This window comes from Eurosta solidaginis, chromosome 4 (genome assembly GCF_040869045.1).
Source record: "Eurosta solidaginis isolate ZX-2024a chromosome 4, ASM4086904v1, whole genome shotgun sequence".
NCBI lineage: Eukaryota > Metazoa > Arthropoda > Insecta > Diptera > Tephritidae > Eurosta > Eurosta solidaginis.
The window spans coordinates 128,464,660-128,483,620 of record NC_090322.1 but is presented as its reverse complement, the minus strand read 5'-3'; the positions used below and the strand labels follow the sequence as shown (position 1 = coordinate 128,483,620).

The following is an 18,961-nucleotide window of genomic DNA, read 5'->3' as shown; positions in this document are numbered from 1 at the left end:
TATAAATTTACGCATGTAAACGCGGTAAACTCAAAACGAATGTAGCAACCTTACAGACATAAAAGCAATCATTTACACGTTTTCTTTTTGATTTTTCACTTAATCTTGGAATTTTTTAAATTTTATAATAATAAAAAAACTTTTACAATAATACATCTGGTCGAAAGTTTACAAAAAATCGGTGTCGTTAACTGGTACAAAGAACCCTCGCATAACTTAAACTTACAACCTGACGTGATGTTCCCAATGTAAGAGTTTTTCGCGGATAACTTTTAAACGTGTAAAAAAAGTTAACTTCCGCTTTCGGATTCTTGCTCTAGGCGTGAATACGCGTCTTTTGATACCTCACTCGATAAAAACGCACAATTTTAGGGTGGGCCCCTAAACTGCACAATGAACGGACCATTTTTTCATTTGATTCTTTTTCAAATATTTAGGTCCGAAAAATTTTCGAGTCTGGCAGTCATGTTTACATGTGTCAAGTTGACACTGTCAACGCTGACAAAACAAAAAACAGGAAAACATCCATAAAAAAGTTTTACTCTGAAAATCTGCATAAAAAGTCGCAAAACAACAAAAAAATTTATGTGTGGCAAAAGTTTTATTTGATTCAAAGCGTTGGCCAAATAAAAAATCTAAATTGACAGGTACGTCGCGAAAAGTCCCGGCCGCCACCAAAACTAAAACAACTACAGCAAAAGACTGATTTGGAGGCGTGGAAAACTTCGGGACTGCGTAAGTGCTGCTTTCGCTGCCAAATCAAAATAAAAGCTAACTAATGGCCGGATCAGCGTTGCGAAGGCTCATGGCGGAATACAAACGTGAGTATGAATATGTAAAATGAATACATTACGAAATGTATGACGTGTTGATTTGTCTGTTGGCACTTCTGCAGGATCCAATGTACATTTTCGGCAATTCTTTACTATACCTCACAACTGCTAAAACTCTTCTTGTTACCTGTTATATTTCAGAGTTAACACTAGATCCGCCGGAGGGTATCGTAGCTGGACCTGTAAGCGAAGACAACTTTTTTGAATGGGAGGCGCTGATAGCGTAAGTCGTAATTTGCATATAGATATGTAAGTTTATGGCAAAGATGCGAAATCAAAGCAAGAATTACACTTTGCTTTGCTTTAAATATTGCTTGGCCTAAGCTGTCATAATTGGCATATGTAATGTCTTGTATCTGTTGTTGTTTGTGTATTAAATTTGCTTTTTATCAAACAGTGGACCGGAAGGTACATGTTTTGAAGGTGGAGTTTTTCCAGCGCGTCTTATATTCCCGCCTGATTATCCGCTGAGCCCACCAAAAATGAAATTTACCTGTGACATGTTTCACCCTAACAGTAAGTAATCCCCAAATTAAGTTTACATTTTTGTATACACAGAAATTTCGGTACAGTGCAATAATATCCTGCGGGCGTTAACTTATTAGATTATACAATATATTTATTTTTAGTAACTTATAAGGCTTTATCTCCCTTTAGAAAAAAAGTAAATCTCTCGGACGTTATTTCCTATTGTAGGCGGGTGTTAATTCCTTTTCTAAAGAGAAATAACTGCCGCGGGCGTTACGGCCTTTTCCTGATGGGCGTTATTTCCTTTTTGGAAAAGAAGTAAAGCCTGTGGGTGTTAGTTCCTAAACAAAAAGGAATAACACCCGTGGGCGTTGTGCATGTTTCTCTTTTGTCTCAAGTTTCGGAGACTATAAAATGAATATGGGCACTGGATTAAGGCATCCAAGGGTAAAACGAAACTTTAATAAGGATGAAGTAAAGCTGTCAGGTACGCCCTTGTTCTTTAAGCGTTAAATTTATTTTTCAGGGTCCTCAAATGTTTGTCGCAACTGTCCTTGGGTTCCATTTTTGTATTTCTAGTTTTGTGTATTTATCTGCCGAATTCCGTGGGTATTAATTGCTCCCATTCTTCTGAATTCAGGGTGGCAGATAATTGGTAGCGTAAAAACCGGAATACCTTCATAAGTTTAAAGTCAACTGCCGAGGAAAGGTGGTTTTATTTTCTCCCAGGGACTCACAGAGAAGCTGCTCTAACGTTCAAAGCTTTCGCAACACCTTCAGATATTGCATTTAACGGTTAGCCAGAAAAATTAGTTCGGCTTATCACAGATATTTTCTAACTATCGCTGAGATCGTTAAATTTTTGGGGTCATGCAGGGACTATTTCCAGACTAAATTTTTAAATTATTTTTGAAATTACTTCGGAGTTATTTAGGTACTATTTCGAGGTTAAATCCAAAATATGTTAAGGTGTTTTGAGATCGTTATAGAAATATCTTCGGATCATCTCGGAGCCATTTTGAAATAATCACGGGACTATGTAAGACCAATTTCGGACCATATCGTTACTATTTCGGAATCATTTAGCAAGGTTCGGAAAACTAAATTTTAAAACTATCGGGCCGTTATTATCGGATTGTTATCGACATTTTTCGAAGAGATGTCGGTATAAGAAAAAATATAAAAATGAATATCGAATTGTTATCAAAAAGTTACAGATTAGTTATTAAAAAATATTGATAAAAGTTATAGATAAGTTGTTGAAAAATATTGATTTCCTATCGAAAAATATAGATTTGTTGTAGAAGAGTTACAATTTTTTATTGAAAAAATATCAATTTGCTATCGAAAAGTTGCCGCTTTTTATCGAAAAAATATCGATTTGTTATCGAAAAAACATTGCCACAGTAGAAAGAATAATTGCCCGGCTATCATTTAATAAAAAAAATTTTACCCTTTCGATAATACATCGATAACATTTTGATAACAAATTAACAGATATTTTTTCGATAATGACATATTCATTTGTTTTACAGTTTTTGCTGATGGACGCGTTTGTATATCAATATTGCATGCGCCTGGCGATGATCCAATGGGCTACGAATTATCAGCTGAACGTTGGAGTCCAGTGCAGAGCGTGGAGAAAATTCTACTTAGCGTAGTTTCAATGTTAGCAGGTATGAGATTGAAATGAATTTTATGAATATTTGTAAGAAATCGTATGTTGCTATATTAGAGCGTATCGTGTAAAATATTAAAAATCGCTCCCTAGATGGTCTAGCTAGTAACTTAACCGTTAACAGTTTAAACGATTATGGCCGTCCAAAAAGGCGCTAGTAACTAATGGTGCTAATTACCGAAACGCGCCGGTTCACTTTGTATGCTTCTGTACAGTAAAACCGTGACTATATTAAGTCTGATTAATTGTTAAATTTGTAGACAAGTAAATAAATGAATATAAAAAAAATGATTATAGATAAAACTCCCCAAAACGTTCGGGAGTATCTTTATCAATGCATCGTAATATGCCGTAAAGAATGTATCACGTATGTTGTTATTGTTATAGTTCATTGCTTTTGTTTATTTTGAATGAAGCTACGCGTCTTACTATGCAATGACGTCTTAAGTAATTAAAACATATCGTCTCAAAGATATATATAACTCAAAGTGCTTATGCACTTATTTATTTATGCGATTTTCTGTATAAATATTGATAATTACGGGAACGTAATTCACGTCAGTGGCCGTTGTTGTTGTTGTTGTGTGGCCGTCGTGTCAAACCATGCATGTAATATATTACATATGTATATGTGTGAAACAAATATGTTGATGTACACTTGCTTTTATTTATTATTTAACCAAGAGGACGTTGTTGCAAGTCTGTTTCAATGTCATCATTCTTGTTGTTGTATTAACAGTTCCAATAAGTGATCTCAAGAAAAAGTATGCTACTGTTAGAAGGCTGGTTCCTCATTACTGTTTACTTATTACTTCGAAATTAGTCTGCATTACGTTACCATAACATTTCTAAGCGCAAATTCTCTAAATGAAAGAAATAATTTCTGATATACCACCGCACAATTGTTTGTTTTTCGTTGCAAAACCAGCAACGAAATGACTCAGCAGATGCACATACACCTAATCACAGACAACAGAAAATTTGAATTATAACAAAGGCTGCCATTGTATTCCCGCAACAGGTAACTTCAAAACGGAAATTGTTTAAGATAAAAGGGTTTTAAAAGGGATCAATCAGTAGGAGTGGCAACATCTTAAGCGAAAAATTGCTTATTAACCAGTAGAGTGGTTAGTAGCCACTAAGCCCCTGCACTAATACCGCCCTTAGGCATATTTGTGAGTATTTTACAAACAGAAATATACGCCATCAGTAAGTGTTCTAAGCTTATTATACAACGTGGCTGCTCCCATCAGATAATGTTGTTTACTGCAAAATTACTACGAAGGCTTAGGAAAGTGTTGCGAATGTGGGCACTTCTTTACGTCACCTCCCGGTGCCCCTTTATTCCATTCAGAAAATAGCAGCATCAACCGACTATATTCGTGTGACTGGCGGTCCAGCTCTAACCTACTAGCCTGGCTACGAAAGAGTTGTCGGTAGAAGTAACTAACAAGAACAAGTTCGCCAATAAAACCTATCGGATCGGAAGCATTCATTGAAATAGATCCGCAAAATGGCCATGGGTTGATCACAAATATACACATTGGCGCCTTGGATAATCAAAGCTCTTCTTGAAAGGATACAATATAGTCAGTCTGTCGGATATATCTCATGGCGGATGAGAATTATCAGTAAAGTTTCTTGTTGTTGTTGTTGTTGTTGTTGTTGCTGTTGTAGCGATAAGGTTGCTCCCCGAAGGCTTTGGGGAGTGTTATCGATGTGATGGTCCTTTGCCGGATACAGATCCGGTACGCTCCGGTACCACAGCACCATTAAGGTACTAGCCCGACCATTTCGGGAACGATTTATGTGGCCACATTAAACCTTCAGGCCATCCCCTCCCTCCCCACCCCAAGTTCCATGAGGAGCTTGGGGTCGCCAGAGCCTCGTCTGTTAGTGAAACAGGATTCGCCTCGGATAGGTGAGGTTGACAATTGGGTTTGGAGAAGCTATATATTGCGCTGGCAACCTGAAGGGTTGCGCTACACACCCCTTGAATCTGGTATTTTAGTCGCCTCTTACGACAGGCATACCTACCGCGGGTATATTCTGACCCCCTTACCCGCTGGGGGGAGTAAAGTTTCTTCGAGTGCAGTAAAGTTTCTTCGAGTGCAGTACTTCCGACCGTAAAGTGGAAATCGTTCTGACCAACTCTTGCAAAGTATACGCTCTTTAAATTTTCTAAACAATCTAGGCCTGTATGAAGTGGATTCCGACGTAGATACCGAGTTGTGGTTCCACCTCTTTGTTTCATGTTAATAATGGATATCCATTTACCTTAAAGTAACTGTTATTACTCTCCTCATTATCTAGCGTTCATGATTATAGCAGATTGCGAAACAATCTTGTAAAAAGTGTAGTATCTAAAAGAAGGGGAGGTGGATAAGACCATAAATGTAATCCTCTCCAGGTGAGGCCCAAGTGGCAGCTAGTGTATACATACATATTTATCTAACTTCGTTCCCAAAAATAATACCTAATCTTACTTCGTTTCTATTTTTCTTATAGAACCGAATGCCGAATCGGGTGCTAATGTGGATGCGGCCATTATGTGGAGGGAACGACGAGAAGAATTCAACGATATCGCTAAACGCTTAGTTCGTAAGACGCTGGGTATACCATCATAAAACTACACCACCCTATGAGAAAAAGAGGAATGATGACGACTTTGAAGATACTGTAGAAACCGATTAACTACTTCCAAACGATTACAGTAAAATTATATAGCACAACATAACGAAATGGAAGTATTATAGAGTTGTCCAACATGTATATATACTTATAAACATACACAATGAAGAAAGCAAAAAATATAATTGAACAAAAAAGTTAACATGAATGCAGTTCGTTGGTAGCGAAACGCCTCCGGTCATGAACAAATGTATATCCTAATATGTATACTTACTAAATAAATAAATAAATAAATGTATGTATGTATATTGCTCTTGCAACTTGGGTTTTACAATTTATATTATTTCTTAGGCTCTTTATCTCTTCCTTACGCAAAAACTAGAATCAATTATCAATTTTTAAAATTATCTTTTCAACAGTTTATCTAAATTTTATTTTTATCTCAGTTTGCATTTTGAATACCCTAGAAAATGTATCCTCTTTCAAATGCTACATAACTTGTATACATACATATAAATGCAATAGTAAAATTAATAAACTTCTAAAGCCTAACAAAAATCGTAATTAGAGTGTTAAATTCTATAAAGCTGTTAAGGTTTTTTACATGATAATAAAATGGTAAACAAAAACAAGCCAGAATCTTAAATATACATATAGCACATGCATACATACAGAAATGTACACTACTTTTCCAAATAATAACCACTGTACAAAACGTAAAACGATATAATTCACTTTAAACTCAATTTAACAACTTTCCTTTTACTTTTTCGATGCATGGATTTTAAAATTATTTTTCATTGTTGTTTGCTACCATTGTTAAATTAAACTAAGTTCGTTTATGTATTTAAAGAAATATAGAAGATATACATGCATAAACGTGTAAATGAAATTATTCGATCAATACATAATTTTTTAAATTACTTTATTAATACAAGGTTAATGTAAATTAAAAGCGAAAAATTTATAAGCATAAACACTTTCAAAACGATTTTAATGCGATGTGCTTGGTTTTCTTTTATGTATGGTATGTATATATTCAATGAGCCTGAGATGCCGGCTGTGAGGAATAATGCCCAAAAATTCTAAAATAAAATTCGGAATATGATAATAACTTCCTTTGCAAAAAAAAAAAAAAACGAAAGGTTTATAAAGCTTTTTAAAATGAATTTTCAGGTTTCATAAACCCTTATTATAATAAGGGGAACCACTATTAGTGGTCTGGCAAATAACATACCCAAATCTTTCCTTTTCTTGTGTAGACGCTTGATAGTATGCTCGCCTTTAATGGACATGCGAGCACAAACGCCTCCAAAGTACAGAACCGCTCCATCAACGTCGCCGTCAGGATTGCCACGGAACTGGAAAAGAAACTGGAACTGGCAAAGAAACTGTAACTGCAAAAGAAAGCGGAACTGAGTTAGAAACCGGATTTAGAAAAGAAGGTGTTACTTGACACGACAACGGAACTGGAAAAGAAGCTGTAACTTGAAAAGAGACCGGGACTGGAAAAAGAACTACAACTGGAAAAGAAAGCGGAACTGTAAAGGAAGCTCTTACTTGACACGAAAACGGAACTGGAAAACGAAACGTCACTGGAATAGAAACCGGAACTATAAAAGAAATCGATACTTAGACTGAATAATCTGTGAGTTTCTTTTCATAACATAAAAAAATATTATTCTAGTAATAGGAAAAACGTTTTGTTAAAACTAATTGGATAAGCCATACGGAAAGCAGATCTCATAACCTTTTCCAATTTGCTTCTATATATAAGCCAAATGGAGCGTACTACTAAACGACTATCGACATAGATAACACTCCCCAAAACCTTCGAGGAGTGTATTAAGCGCTACAACACCAACAGCCAGCGTTCCTTTATAAAGGTTACGTTAACGTTCTCCCCCAGTTGAGAGACGGGAAGCTCATCCACAGCCAGCCAAAAGAGATTTATTGCGGATATTACACCACTCAAATTCAATCTCCTGCTTTTAATCACGTTAGATGGCAGTGTTAACCCCTATGTTCGAGGGGTCAAAAATCACTCGTTTTTGGGGGTTTAACCCCCCTACCGTGTCTCAATATCATTTGATTTTTTAGGTCGTTACAATTCATTTTTTTATTTACAATTCAAATATTTAAAGTTTTTATGTTTGTGTTAATAAATTTCTTTATAATTCTGCTACGTATTTACTTTGTTGGTGAACACTTATATTTTAATCATATTCTGTTTCATAATAATTCTGTAATTTATTAAATATACAAATGTACATGTTAACTTTTACTATAATTTCATAAAGAAGTTTCCTTGTAAATTTGCCTCTACCACATATCAGAGAACAGCAAAAATCAAACACAACAACGTTTGATTACATTCGGCAACATGATCGTGTTCAATGATCCAACTTGCTTAAACGAACATAATCGAAATTGATTTAAAATCAACCAACTTATTGCATGCGTGAATATAATCAATTCAGGCGTTTGCTCGTTTGCCTCAACCGCAATTACATTCATCGGAATGAAAAGGCAAATATGAAAACTCCATGCGTCTGAATATTTGCATGATTCTTCTGCCCTTACGTCACGGCGACAAGCTACATATAAACATTGCTTACGGTTCTGTTTGTTTGCCGAACTAAGCGATACTAATTCTCGTGCTTTGATTTTATTCTTCACATTTAAATAATACTAAATTTACAGCATTTTTTCGAAGTACACATTTCCTATTTTGAAATGTAATGCAAATTTGACATTATTTTCCATGTGGAAAACACATTATTATAATGTAATATCAACATTATTTTTCATGTCAAAAACACATTTCAAAAATGTAAAATTCAAATTATTTGATATATGAAAAAATAATGTGTTTTTCACATTTTAAAATGTAAAAAACACATTAGTGATTTTTCCGTGTAGATATGACCTTTTAAAATAAAATTTTTTTCTATTCGATCAGTTTCTTTCTTTCCAATTTTATATACGTATACGTTAGATCTCATGCATAGGCTCAAAAAGCATGAATTCTACTTATTCCTGAAGGAGGTACTTCGGCTTTTTTTTTATCAATTTATCTATGATTAATATTACAGGAATGCGATTCTGTGGCTTTTCCTAATGTTCACATGTTGTTGAAAATCTTGTGTACGCTTCCAGTAACAACGGCAACGAACGAGAGATCTTTTTCAACTCTTAGGCTGATTAAAAACTTTTTGAGAAACACGATGAGTGAAAATCGATTGAATGGCTGTGCATCACTAAACATCCACCGTGATCAAATTGTTGCCGTTGATGAACTTTTAGATGAAATGGCAAAGAAAAGCCGATGCATGCGCTTGAGTTTTTAATGTAACCTTTTTCATATCATATTCTAAATACACGTACTTTAATGTTAAAGCTAACATTTTTTTTATTTATTTACCTGAAAAAAAAAAACTTTTTTTGAACCCCCCCAAGGCAATTTTCTGCCTACGCCTCTGACTCCCATCGTAGTAGAATGCGAAGACATTTATTGCAAAATCAAATTTTGCAGATCGTCTGCCTTAGGTGTTCAAAGTTTACAACAAAGAAGTGCCGCTGAAAACAACGAGTATACCGTCCGCTCTTTAGCGGTCGTAATATAGCGAAACCCCTTTTGAAGGAAACCAAACCTTTTAAGAAGTCGAATTTCTGTGCCATTCTTTTAATTCAACCGAAATATTAAGGCAATTGATTGTTGAAAGTCAAGAAATCGACTAGTCGTTCACTTCCTTCACAGAACACTTAAATTGACGTTTTTTTCCTTTTCGCATAGTGATTTTGAAGGTAGGAAATTTTACGAGGGGTTGTCTCAGAAAAAAATTTTCCTACATCTGCTGTTACTAAAAAGGCCTCACTTATAAGCATAGGACGCCAGAAGGCAGTGTTCAGGTAGTATGCCCATCGTGAGCCTTAATCCTTGTCTCTTATGAGGTATGAGCAACTTCATGAACTGAAAGACACTGCAGGGATCTGGAGGATCTATTAATTTCTGGATCGACACAGTACTAACAAAAAAAAGTTAATTAGTAGTCTTATTATAGTGCCTTTGGAGGTACATATTTACATATGTATATCTATAAATTTTCATTGGCAGTTAGCTCCAAAATTTCGGGACTAAGCGCATTCTCATCATCAGAAAAAACACGCTCAAGAAAAGTTTTTTCTCAAATGTTTACGAGGGGTTGTCACCGAAAAAATTATTGTGCAAAGAACGTGGAGGAACTTACAGAATGAAAAAGTAAATTTGCCACCTGGAAGTGTGAAAATATTTTCAAAAATCAATGCGCAAATGCTCGCGCTCTTATTTTCTGTGCAATTACATCGCTGGTATATAGATTAAATGTAGATCGGTAATACCCGTTCGTAGGAAACCAAAAGTCAATGCCAGGAGGATCAAAAATATTTTGCATATTTCAAGGCGCAAAATTCGTTTATAACTCTCGCCATATTTTCACTTCTTTGTGCAATAATTTCATCCGAGACTGGTCATAGTGGAATTGTGCACAGTGTATTATGTAGTTTCGCTAAAAAGTTCAAAGAAACCCGACTTAGCTCCCAAATATATCTTTCTTTCATTAAAGTTTTGCATTTTGGTTTTCTTTTAACTCTTTGCTTATATCCGGTATGAACAGTTGTCAATTCCGCCGCCATTAAAAGTCAACATCAACAACAAAGGTTGGCAGCATTGTCCATTTGACAGCTGTAGTTGAATGCTGATTCCAATAAGACAGTTTTATTGTTGGTGTGTGACGACTATACGTGCGAGTGACTTTGTATCTCGCAGATACTTACTGTGAAAAAATACATTTTTTTATACAAGTTTGGAGCAAATTCCATTACGGTCATTGTTGTTTCATTTATAAGATTTTTATACATAGACACGTTCAAACAAGAAAGTGAAAAATAAAAATTTAGTGAAACTGTAAAGTGGTTTATTGATTAAAAGAAGGTATGTTAAATACTAAATCGAAACTAAACAAATTGTAAAGTGAGTTTCAAGATCAAATACCTAATTGTGAAATCTTAAAACTTTAAAAGAGGCTTACATACGAGAAGGGTGAGGAAAGTGGTGATGGTCGGTGCGTTTCAGTCAGACCTACAATCAGATGTGAATGATTCATTGAACGTATTCGAAAACGGTTGGCTTCTTGATTGGTGGCCTGTCCGCTTGCTTGCTTCTTGCCCTCGTTTTTGGGTCTATCGGTTCATGGTAGAGTGCTTGTTGGCTACTTCGATGCCAAAAAATAAAAAATATGTAAAACTGAAAGTTGTACCCACCAAGGAAATTCACGGTTGTATTCATTCTTCAACAAACAAATCAAGCAGAAACATGTATTCATCTAAGATGCATGCGTTTGTGTGAATGAGTGGTCATTTATGTAGGTTTCTATGAAATCGTTTCGACATAGAGATGATGTTAACTAAAATTCAAGCTAAATGTGCAAAAAAGTATATCAATCTTAAATTATAGTTAAAACTATGTAAACACAGTGAGCTGAATATGAACAAAAAAAAAAAAAAACAAAATTATTTTGATGAAATTTCATCGCCAGTTGCTGCTTCATTTGCTATCATTGTGGTTTAAAATTAGTTTTATGCAAAAGCGGTTACCACATTTTTATTTTTAATAAAGTTTTCTGTAATATCTGTGTAATAAAATAAAAGTACACTATCTGTGAACATACATAACTAGTATGTATGTAATTTTGTAGTATTATGTATGAATGAATAGTATGAAAGAGTACTGAAAATCAAGCGTAACTGCGAGTGTGTACTTTTGTTGCGGCGACGCATTTGGTTAGATAATTAACGAATATCTGTGATGCACAGTGGGGAATTTTGAATTTGTCTTAATAATAATCATATGAGCCACGGGTACAGATATATAAGGACCTCACATAGACTGAATGTGTACATGGTGAGTGATAGCAAACGGAAAAATCCCAATTAGGCTCCTGGAATTACGTTATAGATATGCTCCGCCCTCATGGCAAATATTAAAGTGTGAGGGACCTAGCTTAATTGCTGCCTCGAGATGTGGCAACTTTGACGCCCCTAGTTGCTGGAGCCTTCACCTCGCGAGCGCAGGACACGAACAAGCAATGTGTCCAACAGTTTTTTTCTGCAGCTCGCACTTTACACATCTGTTGTTACTAAAAAGCCTAACTTATAGGCATTGTACGCCAGAAGGAAGCTTTAGTATGCCCATCGTAAGCCCCAAGCCTTGTCTCGTATGAGGTATGAGCAACTCCGTTAGTCTAACCTGAGAGGACTTGTACATGGTCTTAGACATATTGCAGCCCCACGCTACTTTCCACGCCACTCCTGTCCCCTTTTGATTTCTGCCAAACAGATTGGCACCTCTACCGTCGATTCATTAAGTGCTGCACTCTCTTTTACCAACTCGTTGGCCTTTTTGTTACCTCCGAAGTCTTCCTAATGATTTCTTGCATTCCAGGACACTTCTTGATGCAGTAATAATTGAGGTTATTGCCTTGATCGCCGCCTAACTATCAATATATATATTGACGCGACTGCACCTTAAACACACTTCCTCCAGAATTTGTGCTGCTTTCTTCACGGCTACAATTTCACCTGAAAGACACTGCAGTGATCTGGCAGCCTGTAGGTTCTACCTATTTCTGGATCGGCACAGTACTAACAAAAGAACAAAGTTAATAAATTAATTATGTCATCCGTAGTCTTATTTTAGTGCTTTTGCAGGTATTTACATAAGTCTATAAATTTCTTTGGCAGTTAGCTCCGAAATTTCGGGATTAAACGCGGTCTCTTTATCATAAAAAAAGCCCAAGAAAAGTTTTTTCTCAAATGTTTCTTGTGTAATAGTGATAGCCAAGTAACTTTGACATTAAGGCTGAGTAACACAGCACTGTGCTGTGTTATTGTGTTAACACTCAGTAATGTGCGGCACGCACACGCACACATCGATTAATTTATAACACAGTGGCACACTCAATGGCACAAAGCTTGCTGTTTCTATAGCACAGAGAATGACACTCAGATCGTAAGTGCACATTCATACATATGTATGTTGTTGTTTTAGCGATTAGGTTACTCCCCGAAGGTTTTGGGGAGTGTTATCGATGTGATGGTCCTTTGTCGGATACAGATCCGATACGCTCCGGTAACACAGCACCATTAAGGTGCTGGCCCGACCATCTCGGGAACGATTTATATGGCCACATTGAACCTTCAGGCCATCCCTCCCTCCCCACCCCCAAGTTCCATGAGGAGCTTGGGGTCGCCAGAGCCTCGTCTGTTAGTGAAACGGGATTCGCCGCTCGAAGGTGAGGTTGACAATTGGGTTGGAGAAGCTATATGTTGCGCTACACAACCCCCTGAATCCCCATGTACATAGTCCATTGTGCTTGTGTTTTGCTTGTGTGTTGATTGTACTCATAATCTTGCCTGTGTATTACGTTTGAAAGATGTGGGCACAAAATGTATACTCTAAGTTGAAAATGTTCTATTTAAACAGAAAAAGTAGTTATATAATTCCCTAAACATGGGAGTATGAAAGAAGATAAATGTTGCCATGATTTACTTTTCTAAATGGCGTCAAACGTGGCGTTAGAGGTAAGTAACACAGTACTGTGCTCTGATAATGTTCCAACACTCATATCGACTTTCGATAATCAGTTATAACACAATTGTGTCAACACAATGTGTTAACACTGCAAAGTGTGCCTGTGCTACTGTGTTAACACTCAAAAAATAGTGTCATTACCCACCACTATTTAACATTTCCTTTATTTCTCTGTTCTCTACATGGCGGAACGATACAAGGTGGCAGCATGGAACAGCTGATTATAAACTTTTTTTTATTTGATTTGATACATCAACTTCCGGGGCAGTACGATTTTGAGATTTGTCCATCGAATTTACAACAACAAAGTACATGGGATTTTTATTTATGTTTGTAGGTATGTCACCATGCTGCCACCTTGTATAGTTCCGCTATGGTTCTCTATGAAGCGGTGCCACCTCCCTGCAAACACAAAAATTAGATTCAGCAAAGTAAGGAGAAATTGAATAAGTTACTAATTCAAAATGCACTTAAGTTAAAGAGAATCCACTAAATACGCTTCCCAAGTCAGCCGGTTCTATGTACCGGAGCGACTCGGGGTTTTCCCGGTCAATGGCTGTTATTTCAGTGTAACCCCATTTAATTTGTTTCATCCCTCCCACAAATCGTCATCCACCCCGCAAACCCTTGCAGCGGGACTGCGCCATATTCTCCTACTCCGGGAAGGTACCGAACCCATTCCGGTGCCTGTACCTGATCCCGTCAAGAGAAATCGTTTTGCTTTTTTTAGCGGAAAACAATCTTTTTAGGACGGTCACACTCTTGTCAGTGTGTCACGTGTAAGGGTAGGTTACACCGGACAGGATGTTCTGGGCTAGACCCCAAAACCCGTCGTCATTGTAACGTTTACAAATCTTTTGTGGCACCTTGCTGTTCAGGCCCAAGGGCGTCCCGTAGTCTGCGCCTGCCACATAACAGAGCGGTGTGTGTGGCACTTGATCTGACATGACCTTTTGATTCTGTCAACCACGGCACACTACTCCAAGACATAGCAGGTTCCCCCTTCCCTGTTGTCTTAAAAGATGGACCTCAAATTATCTGAGTGGTTGGCAAGCGTCGGTTGAATTTAGGAACGAAACCTCAAAACCTAGAAGAGTTGAACAGTAGGTGCCTCAGGGTGGTGTCCCATCCTTACTTATGTTTAATTCCTACATATCAAATCTCCCCTACCCACCAGAAGGGGTTACAGGCCCTTCAATAGACGAATTAGTTTTCAAAATAAATAGTTATCTCCGCCAAAAAGGATAAATATAATAAGAGCCATCAGTTTGCTACGATTGGCGAGTAACTCACTGGACAAAAAAAAAAAATGCCTAATGTTTTTTATAAGGGTCATTTTTGAATTGCGGCGCATTTATCCATGCGGTGTAGGCACGTTGGCAATTGTGATTTTTGCAAAGAGAATAAATTAATTAACTAAATACAGTTGGAAAAATAAACACAAATACCCCACGAAAATTTATAGGACACATTTTATGCACATCTCGCCCAAAAAAAGAAAAAACCAGCGTCTACCTCGAAGAAAACATTTAGCAAATGGCTACAAGTAACTCTTATCCTCTTTCTCTACGCAATTTTTCTGGTTTGTTTACCTCGCGCGATCTGACACCATCACCGACCAACTTCATACCCACTTTGTTTACGACGTGGAAGAAACAGATGACACAAATTTGGACGTCAGTCACCTAAAGATCTTAATTGTAATGTTCGACAGCAACCTTACCTTCAACAAAATCTACATAGTGAGGCAAAATGGCCCAATATAAAGGAGCATAATGAAACGCTGAACGGGGGTTGTTTGCTGAATTGTCACAAACCGGGAGATCCCCTTGTTTTCTGGCAACTACCAACAAACCCACACTGAGTCGTTATATATCTTCGCCGGGTCGCGCCCGGTGAACACGCAAGCAATATTCGGTTCTACAGAAATTCAAATTAAATAAAGCATACTTCAAGGCGGATATTTTTTTTCTTTTCTGGGCTCTTCCATGTTCTTTGTAACAAATATTTTCTTCGAGACCACGCCTAATGATAGTTTGCGCCAAATAATTTTCTAGAGCAATTAACTTTCTATCTACCTCTAAGATGCCATTTTACATGATTTTTCCAAAACAAAACGGCCGCCAGGCCATCGATGGAGCTGTGTTCAAGTCCTGGGAAAAGCTACAGCTAAGCGCGGTCTCGGCAAGATTTGGCAAACACTCCGAGTGTATGTCTGCCATGAAAAGCTTTTCAACTCATCTACCTTGTAGATGCCGTTCAGAGTCGGCATAAAGCTGGAGACATTGGTGCTTTATCGGTAACCGTATCGGTAACCTTATAACAGCTGATTCGACCAACCTTATGAGAATCAATGCAATCGATTATTGGTGCCGCTAAGGTCGTAACCGTATCGTAGCCAACCAATTGGGTTTTGGTTTACCGTCGTAACGATAAACAGCTGATTAAGTTAGGGATACGGATACAGCGATACGACATACGGCACCAATGACTCCGGCTTAAAACATGTAGATCCCGTCCCGTAGGGAAAATTAAAAGGAGCACAACACAAATTGTATTTTTTTTATCAGTCACGCTAAAGAAATTTAAGCTGTTATAGGGTATTTTTAAAACAAATTTCGAAACATAAAATTCATTGGTATAATTCTGGGACAGCACTTCTTTTTAAATATATTTCGAAATTGGAAAGTTTCGAACCGACAGCCGCTCTACGCCTCCAATACCGTATAACCAAAGCTATCCTTAGTCCTGGAAGAAGGCATTTTTTGGAAGCTTCTTAACTTTAGTCGTATGCGCAATTAGCTGGTTAACTCGTTAGTCAGTTATTTTTACGTGTATTTTTATTTTGAACCACTGTGCTATTGAGTAGCGTCCTACAGTAACGCTTTGGTGCAATCAAACAATGAATAGCTAGAGTTCACATACATACATATATAAAAGAAAAAATGTATATAATAAACTTTAACACATAGCAGTATATACATACGTATATTTATGTACTTTTTATACCTTTCATGAAAATGAAATGGTATAGTATATTAATTCGTCACGAAACCGAAAATTGTAAGTCCTTAAAGGAAAATAGATAGACCCACCATTAAGTATACCGAAATAATCAGGTTGAAGAGCTGAGTTGATTTAGCCATGTCCGTCTGTCCGTCTTTTCGTCTGTCCGTCTGTCTGTTTGTATGCAAACTAGTCCCTCAATTTTTGAGATATCTTGATAAAATTTGGTGAGCGGGTGTATTTGGGTGTCCGATTAGACATTTGTCGGAACCGACCGGATCGGACCACTATAGCATATATCCTCCATACAACCGATTTTTCAGAAAAAGAGGATTTTTGTAATATCTTACCCAATTTAACAGATTGAAGCTTCAAACTTCACCATATACTTTCGTATATTGCACGTATTGTTGCCTGAAAAAATTGATGAGATCGGTCGTATATATAGTATATATCCCCCACAACCGATTGTTCAGATAAGGAACTTTTCGTAATTACTGCCCTATTTTAAGAGCTAGAGGCTTCAAATTTCAAAGAATGCTTACGTATATAGGATATATTGTTGTCTGAAAAAATCATAAAGATCGGTGGTATATATAGTATATATATGGTGGTATATATAGTATATATATATAGTATATATATATATATTTTCGCAAATTTTAGCCCCATTTTAACAGCTAGAAGCTTCAAATTTCACCGAATACTTACGTATATAGCATATATTGTTTTCTGAAAAAATCATAGAGATCGATTGTATATATAGTATATATCTCATACAACCGATTGTTCAGATAAGAAACTTTTCGCAATTTCTACCCCATTTTAACAGCTATAAGCTTCAAATTTCTCCGATTGCTTACGTGCATATATAGCATATATTGTTGTCTGCAAAAATCATAGAGATCGGTTGTATATATAGTATATATCTCATACAACCGATTGTTCAGATAAGAAACTTTTCGCAATTTCTACCCCATTTTAACAGCTATAAGCTTCAAATTTCACCGATTGCTTACGTATATAGCATATATTGTTGTCTGAAAAAATCATAGAGATCGGTTGTATATATAGTATATATCTCATACAACCGATTGTTCAGATAAGAAACTTTACGCAATTTCTACCCCATTTTAACAGCTATAAGCTTCAAATTTCACCGATTGCTTACGTATATAGCATATATTGTTGTCTGAAAAAATCATAGAGATCGGTTGTATATATAGTATATATCTCATACAGCCGATTGTTCAGATAAGAAACTTTTCGCAATTTCTACCCCATTTTAACAGCTATAAGCTTCAAATTTCACCGATTGCTTACGTGCATATATAGCATATATTGTTGTCTGAAAAAATCATAGAGATCGGTTGTATATATAGTATATATCTCATACAACCGATTGTTCAGATAAGAAACTTTGCGCAATTTCTGCCCCGTTTTAACAGCTGCAAGCTTCAAATTTCACAAAATGCTTACGTATATAGCATATATTGTTGTCTGAAAAAATCATAGAGATCGGTGGTATATACTTCGTATAAACTGTCATTTTTGCCCCTTTATTACGGCTAGAAGCTTCAAAATTCATCAAATTTCATCAAATAGTTACGTTTACGTCATATATTTTTGAAAGACGTGATTCGTACTCATAGTTTTTACATGCAGACCACAAAAAACGTGAAGCTTTGCATCCTCACACAGATTACCTACCTATTTTTTATTTTATATTTATCTTAAAAATCGTTTAGATATGTTCAAATTTCACCAAATGCTTACGTGTATAGCATAAATTGTTGTCTGAAAAAATCATTGAGATGGGTGGTATATATAGTATATATCTCATACAACCGATTGTTCAGATAAGAAACTGTGCGCAATTTCTGCCCCGTTTTAACAGCTAGAAGCTTCAAATTTCACCATATGCTTACGTATATAGCATATATTGTTGTCTGAAAAAATCATAGAGATCGGTGGTATATATATTATATACCCCATATAAACTCTAATTTTTGCCCTCTTTTTACGGCTAGAAGCTTCAAAATTCATCAAATTTCATCAAATAGTTACGCTTACGTCATATATTGTTGAAATACGTGATTCGTAGTCATAGTTTTTACACGCAGACCACAAAAAACCTGAAACTTTGGATCCTCACACAAAGTACCTACCTATTTTTATACTCAGTTGAGCAGAGCTCACAGAGTATATTAAGTTTGATTGGATAACGGTTGGTTGTACATATATAAAGGAATCGAGATAGATATAGACTTCCATATATCAAAATAATCAGGATCGAAAAAAAATTTGATTGAGCCATGTCCGTCCGTCCGTCCGTTAACACGATAACTTGAGTAAATTTTGAGATATCTTGATTTTGGTATGTAGGTTCCTGAGCACTCATCTCAGATCGCTATTTAAAATGAACAATATCGGACTATAACCGCGCCCACTTTTTCGATATCGAAAATTTCGAAAAACCGAAAAAGTGCGATAATTCATTACCAAAGACAGATAAAGCGACGAAACTTGGCAGATGAGTTGAATTTATGACGCAGAATAGAAAATTAGTAAAATTTTGGACAATGGCCGTGGCACCGCCCACTTTTAAAAGAAGGTAATTTAAAATTTTGCAAGCTGTTATTTGTCAGTCGTTGAAGATATCATGATGAAATTTGGCAGGGACGTTACTCCTATTACTATATGTACGCCTAATAA

The 18,961-nt window shown here is 36.4% G+C and overlaps 2 protein-coding genes across 18 annotated transcripts in view; both read left to right on the top strand.

Annotated features, from left to right (window-relative positions):
* The first annotated feature begins 482 nt into the window (after positions 1 to 482).
* Ubc7 (ubiquitin conjugating enzyme 7) lies at positions 483 to 6,610 on the top strand. Of its 2 annotated transcripts, XR_010952906.1 has the most exons (6): positions 483 to 821; positions 975 to 1,056; positions 1,231 to 1,349; positions 2,837 to 2,977; positions 5,293 to 5,389; positions 5,488 to 6,610. XR_010952906.1 is itself a non-coding variant. In XM_067782927.1 (5 exons), the coding sequence occupies exons 1-5, from the start codon at positions 779 to 781 to the stop codon at positions 5,604 to 5,606; spliced, it is 504 nt and encodes a 167-aa protein (XP_067639028.1). In that variant the 5' UTR covers positions 485 to 778; the 3' UTR covers positions 5,607 to 6,610. The 2 variants fall into 2 exon arrangements, 1 of the variants encoding a protein (XP_067639028.1); XM_067782927.1 differs by lacking the exon at positions 5,293 to 5,389 and having other exon boundaries at positions 485 to 821.
* A 3,767-nt stretch (positions 6,611 to 10,377) lies between these two features.
* Positions 10,378 to 18,961, top strand: part of MAPk-Ak2 (MAP kinase-activated protein kinase 2) — a 383,073-nt gene continuing 374,489 nt past the window's right edge. For 4 of the 16 annotated variants that reach the window (XR_010952902.1, XM_067782910.1, XM_067782917.1 and 1 more), the window contains exon 1: positions 10,612 to 11,012. Coding sequence is in view for 10 of the 16 variants with exons in the window: in XM_067782910.1 (XP_067639011.1) it covers positions 10,997 to 11,012 (16 nt within the window). In the remaining 6 variants the exon portion in view is untranslated. Of the gene's footprint in view, positions 10,583 to 10,611; positions 11,013 to 11,063; positions 11,083 to 18,961 lie in introns of those variants that run through there. The other 12 variants (XM_067782920.1, XM_067782921.1, XM_067782924.1 and 9 more) reach the window with 7 other exon arrangements.

Coding starts and splice junctions, on each gene's coding strand:
- Ubc7 (XM_067782927.1), top strand. CDS start 779: ATGGCCGGATCAGCGTTGCGAAGGCTCATGGCGGAATACAAAC. Junction 1,057..1,230: donor GAATGGGAGGCGCTGATAGC/GTAAGTCGTAAT, acceptor TTTATCAAACAG/TGGACCGGAAGGTACATGTT. Junction 1,350..2,836: donor TGACATGTTTCACCCTAACA/GTAAGTAATCCC, acceptor TTTGTTTTACAG/TTTTTGCTGATGGACGCGTT.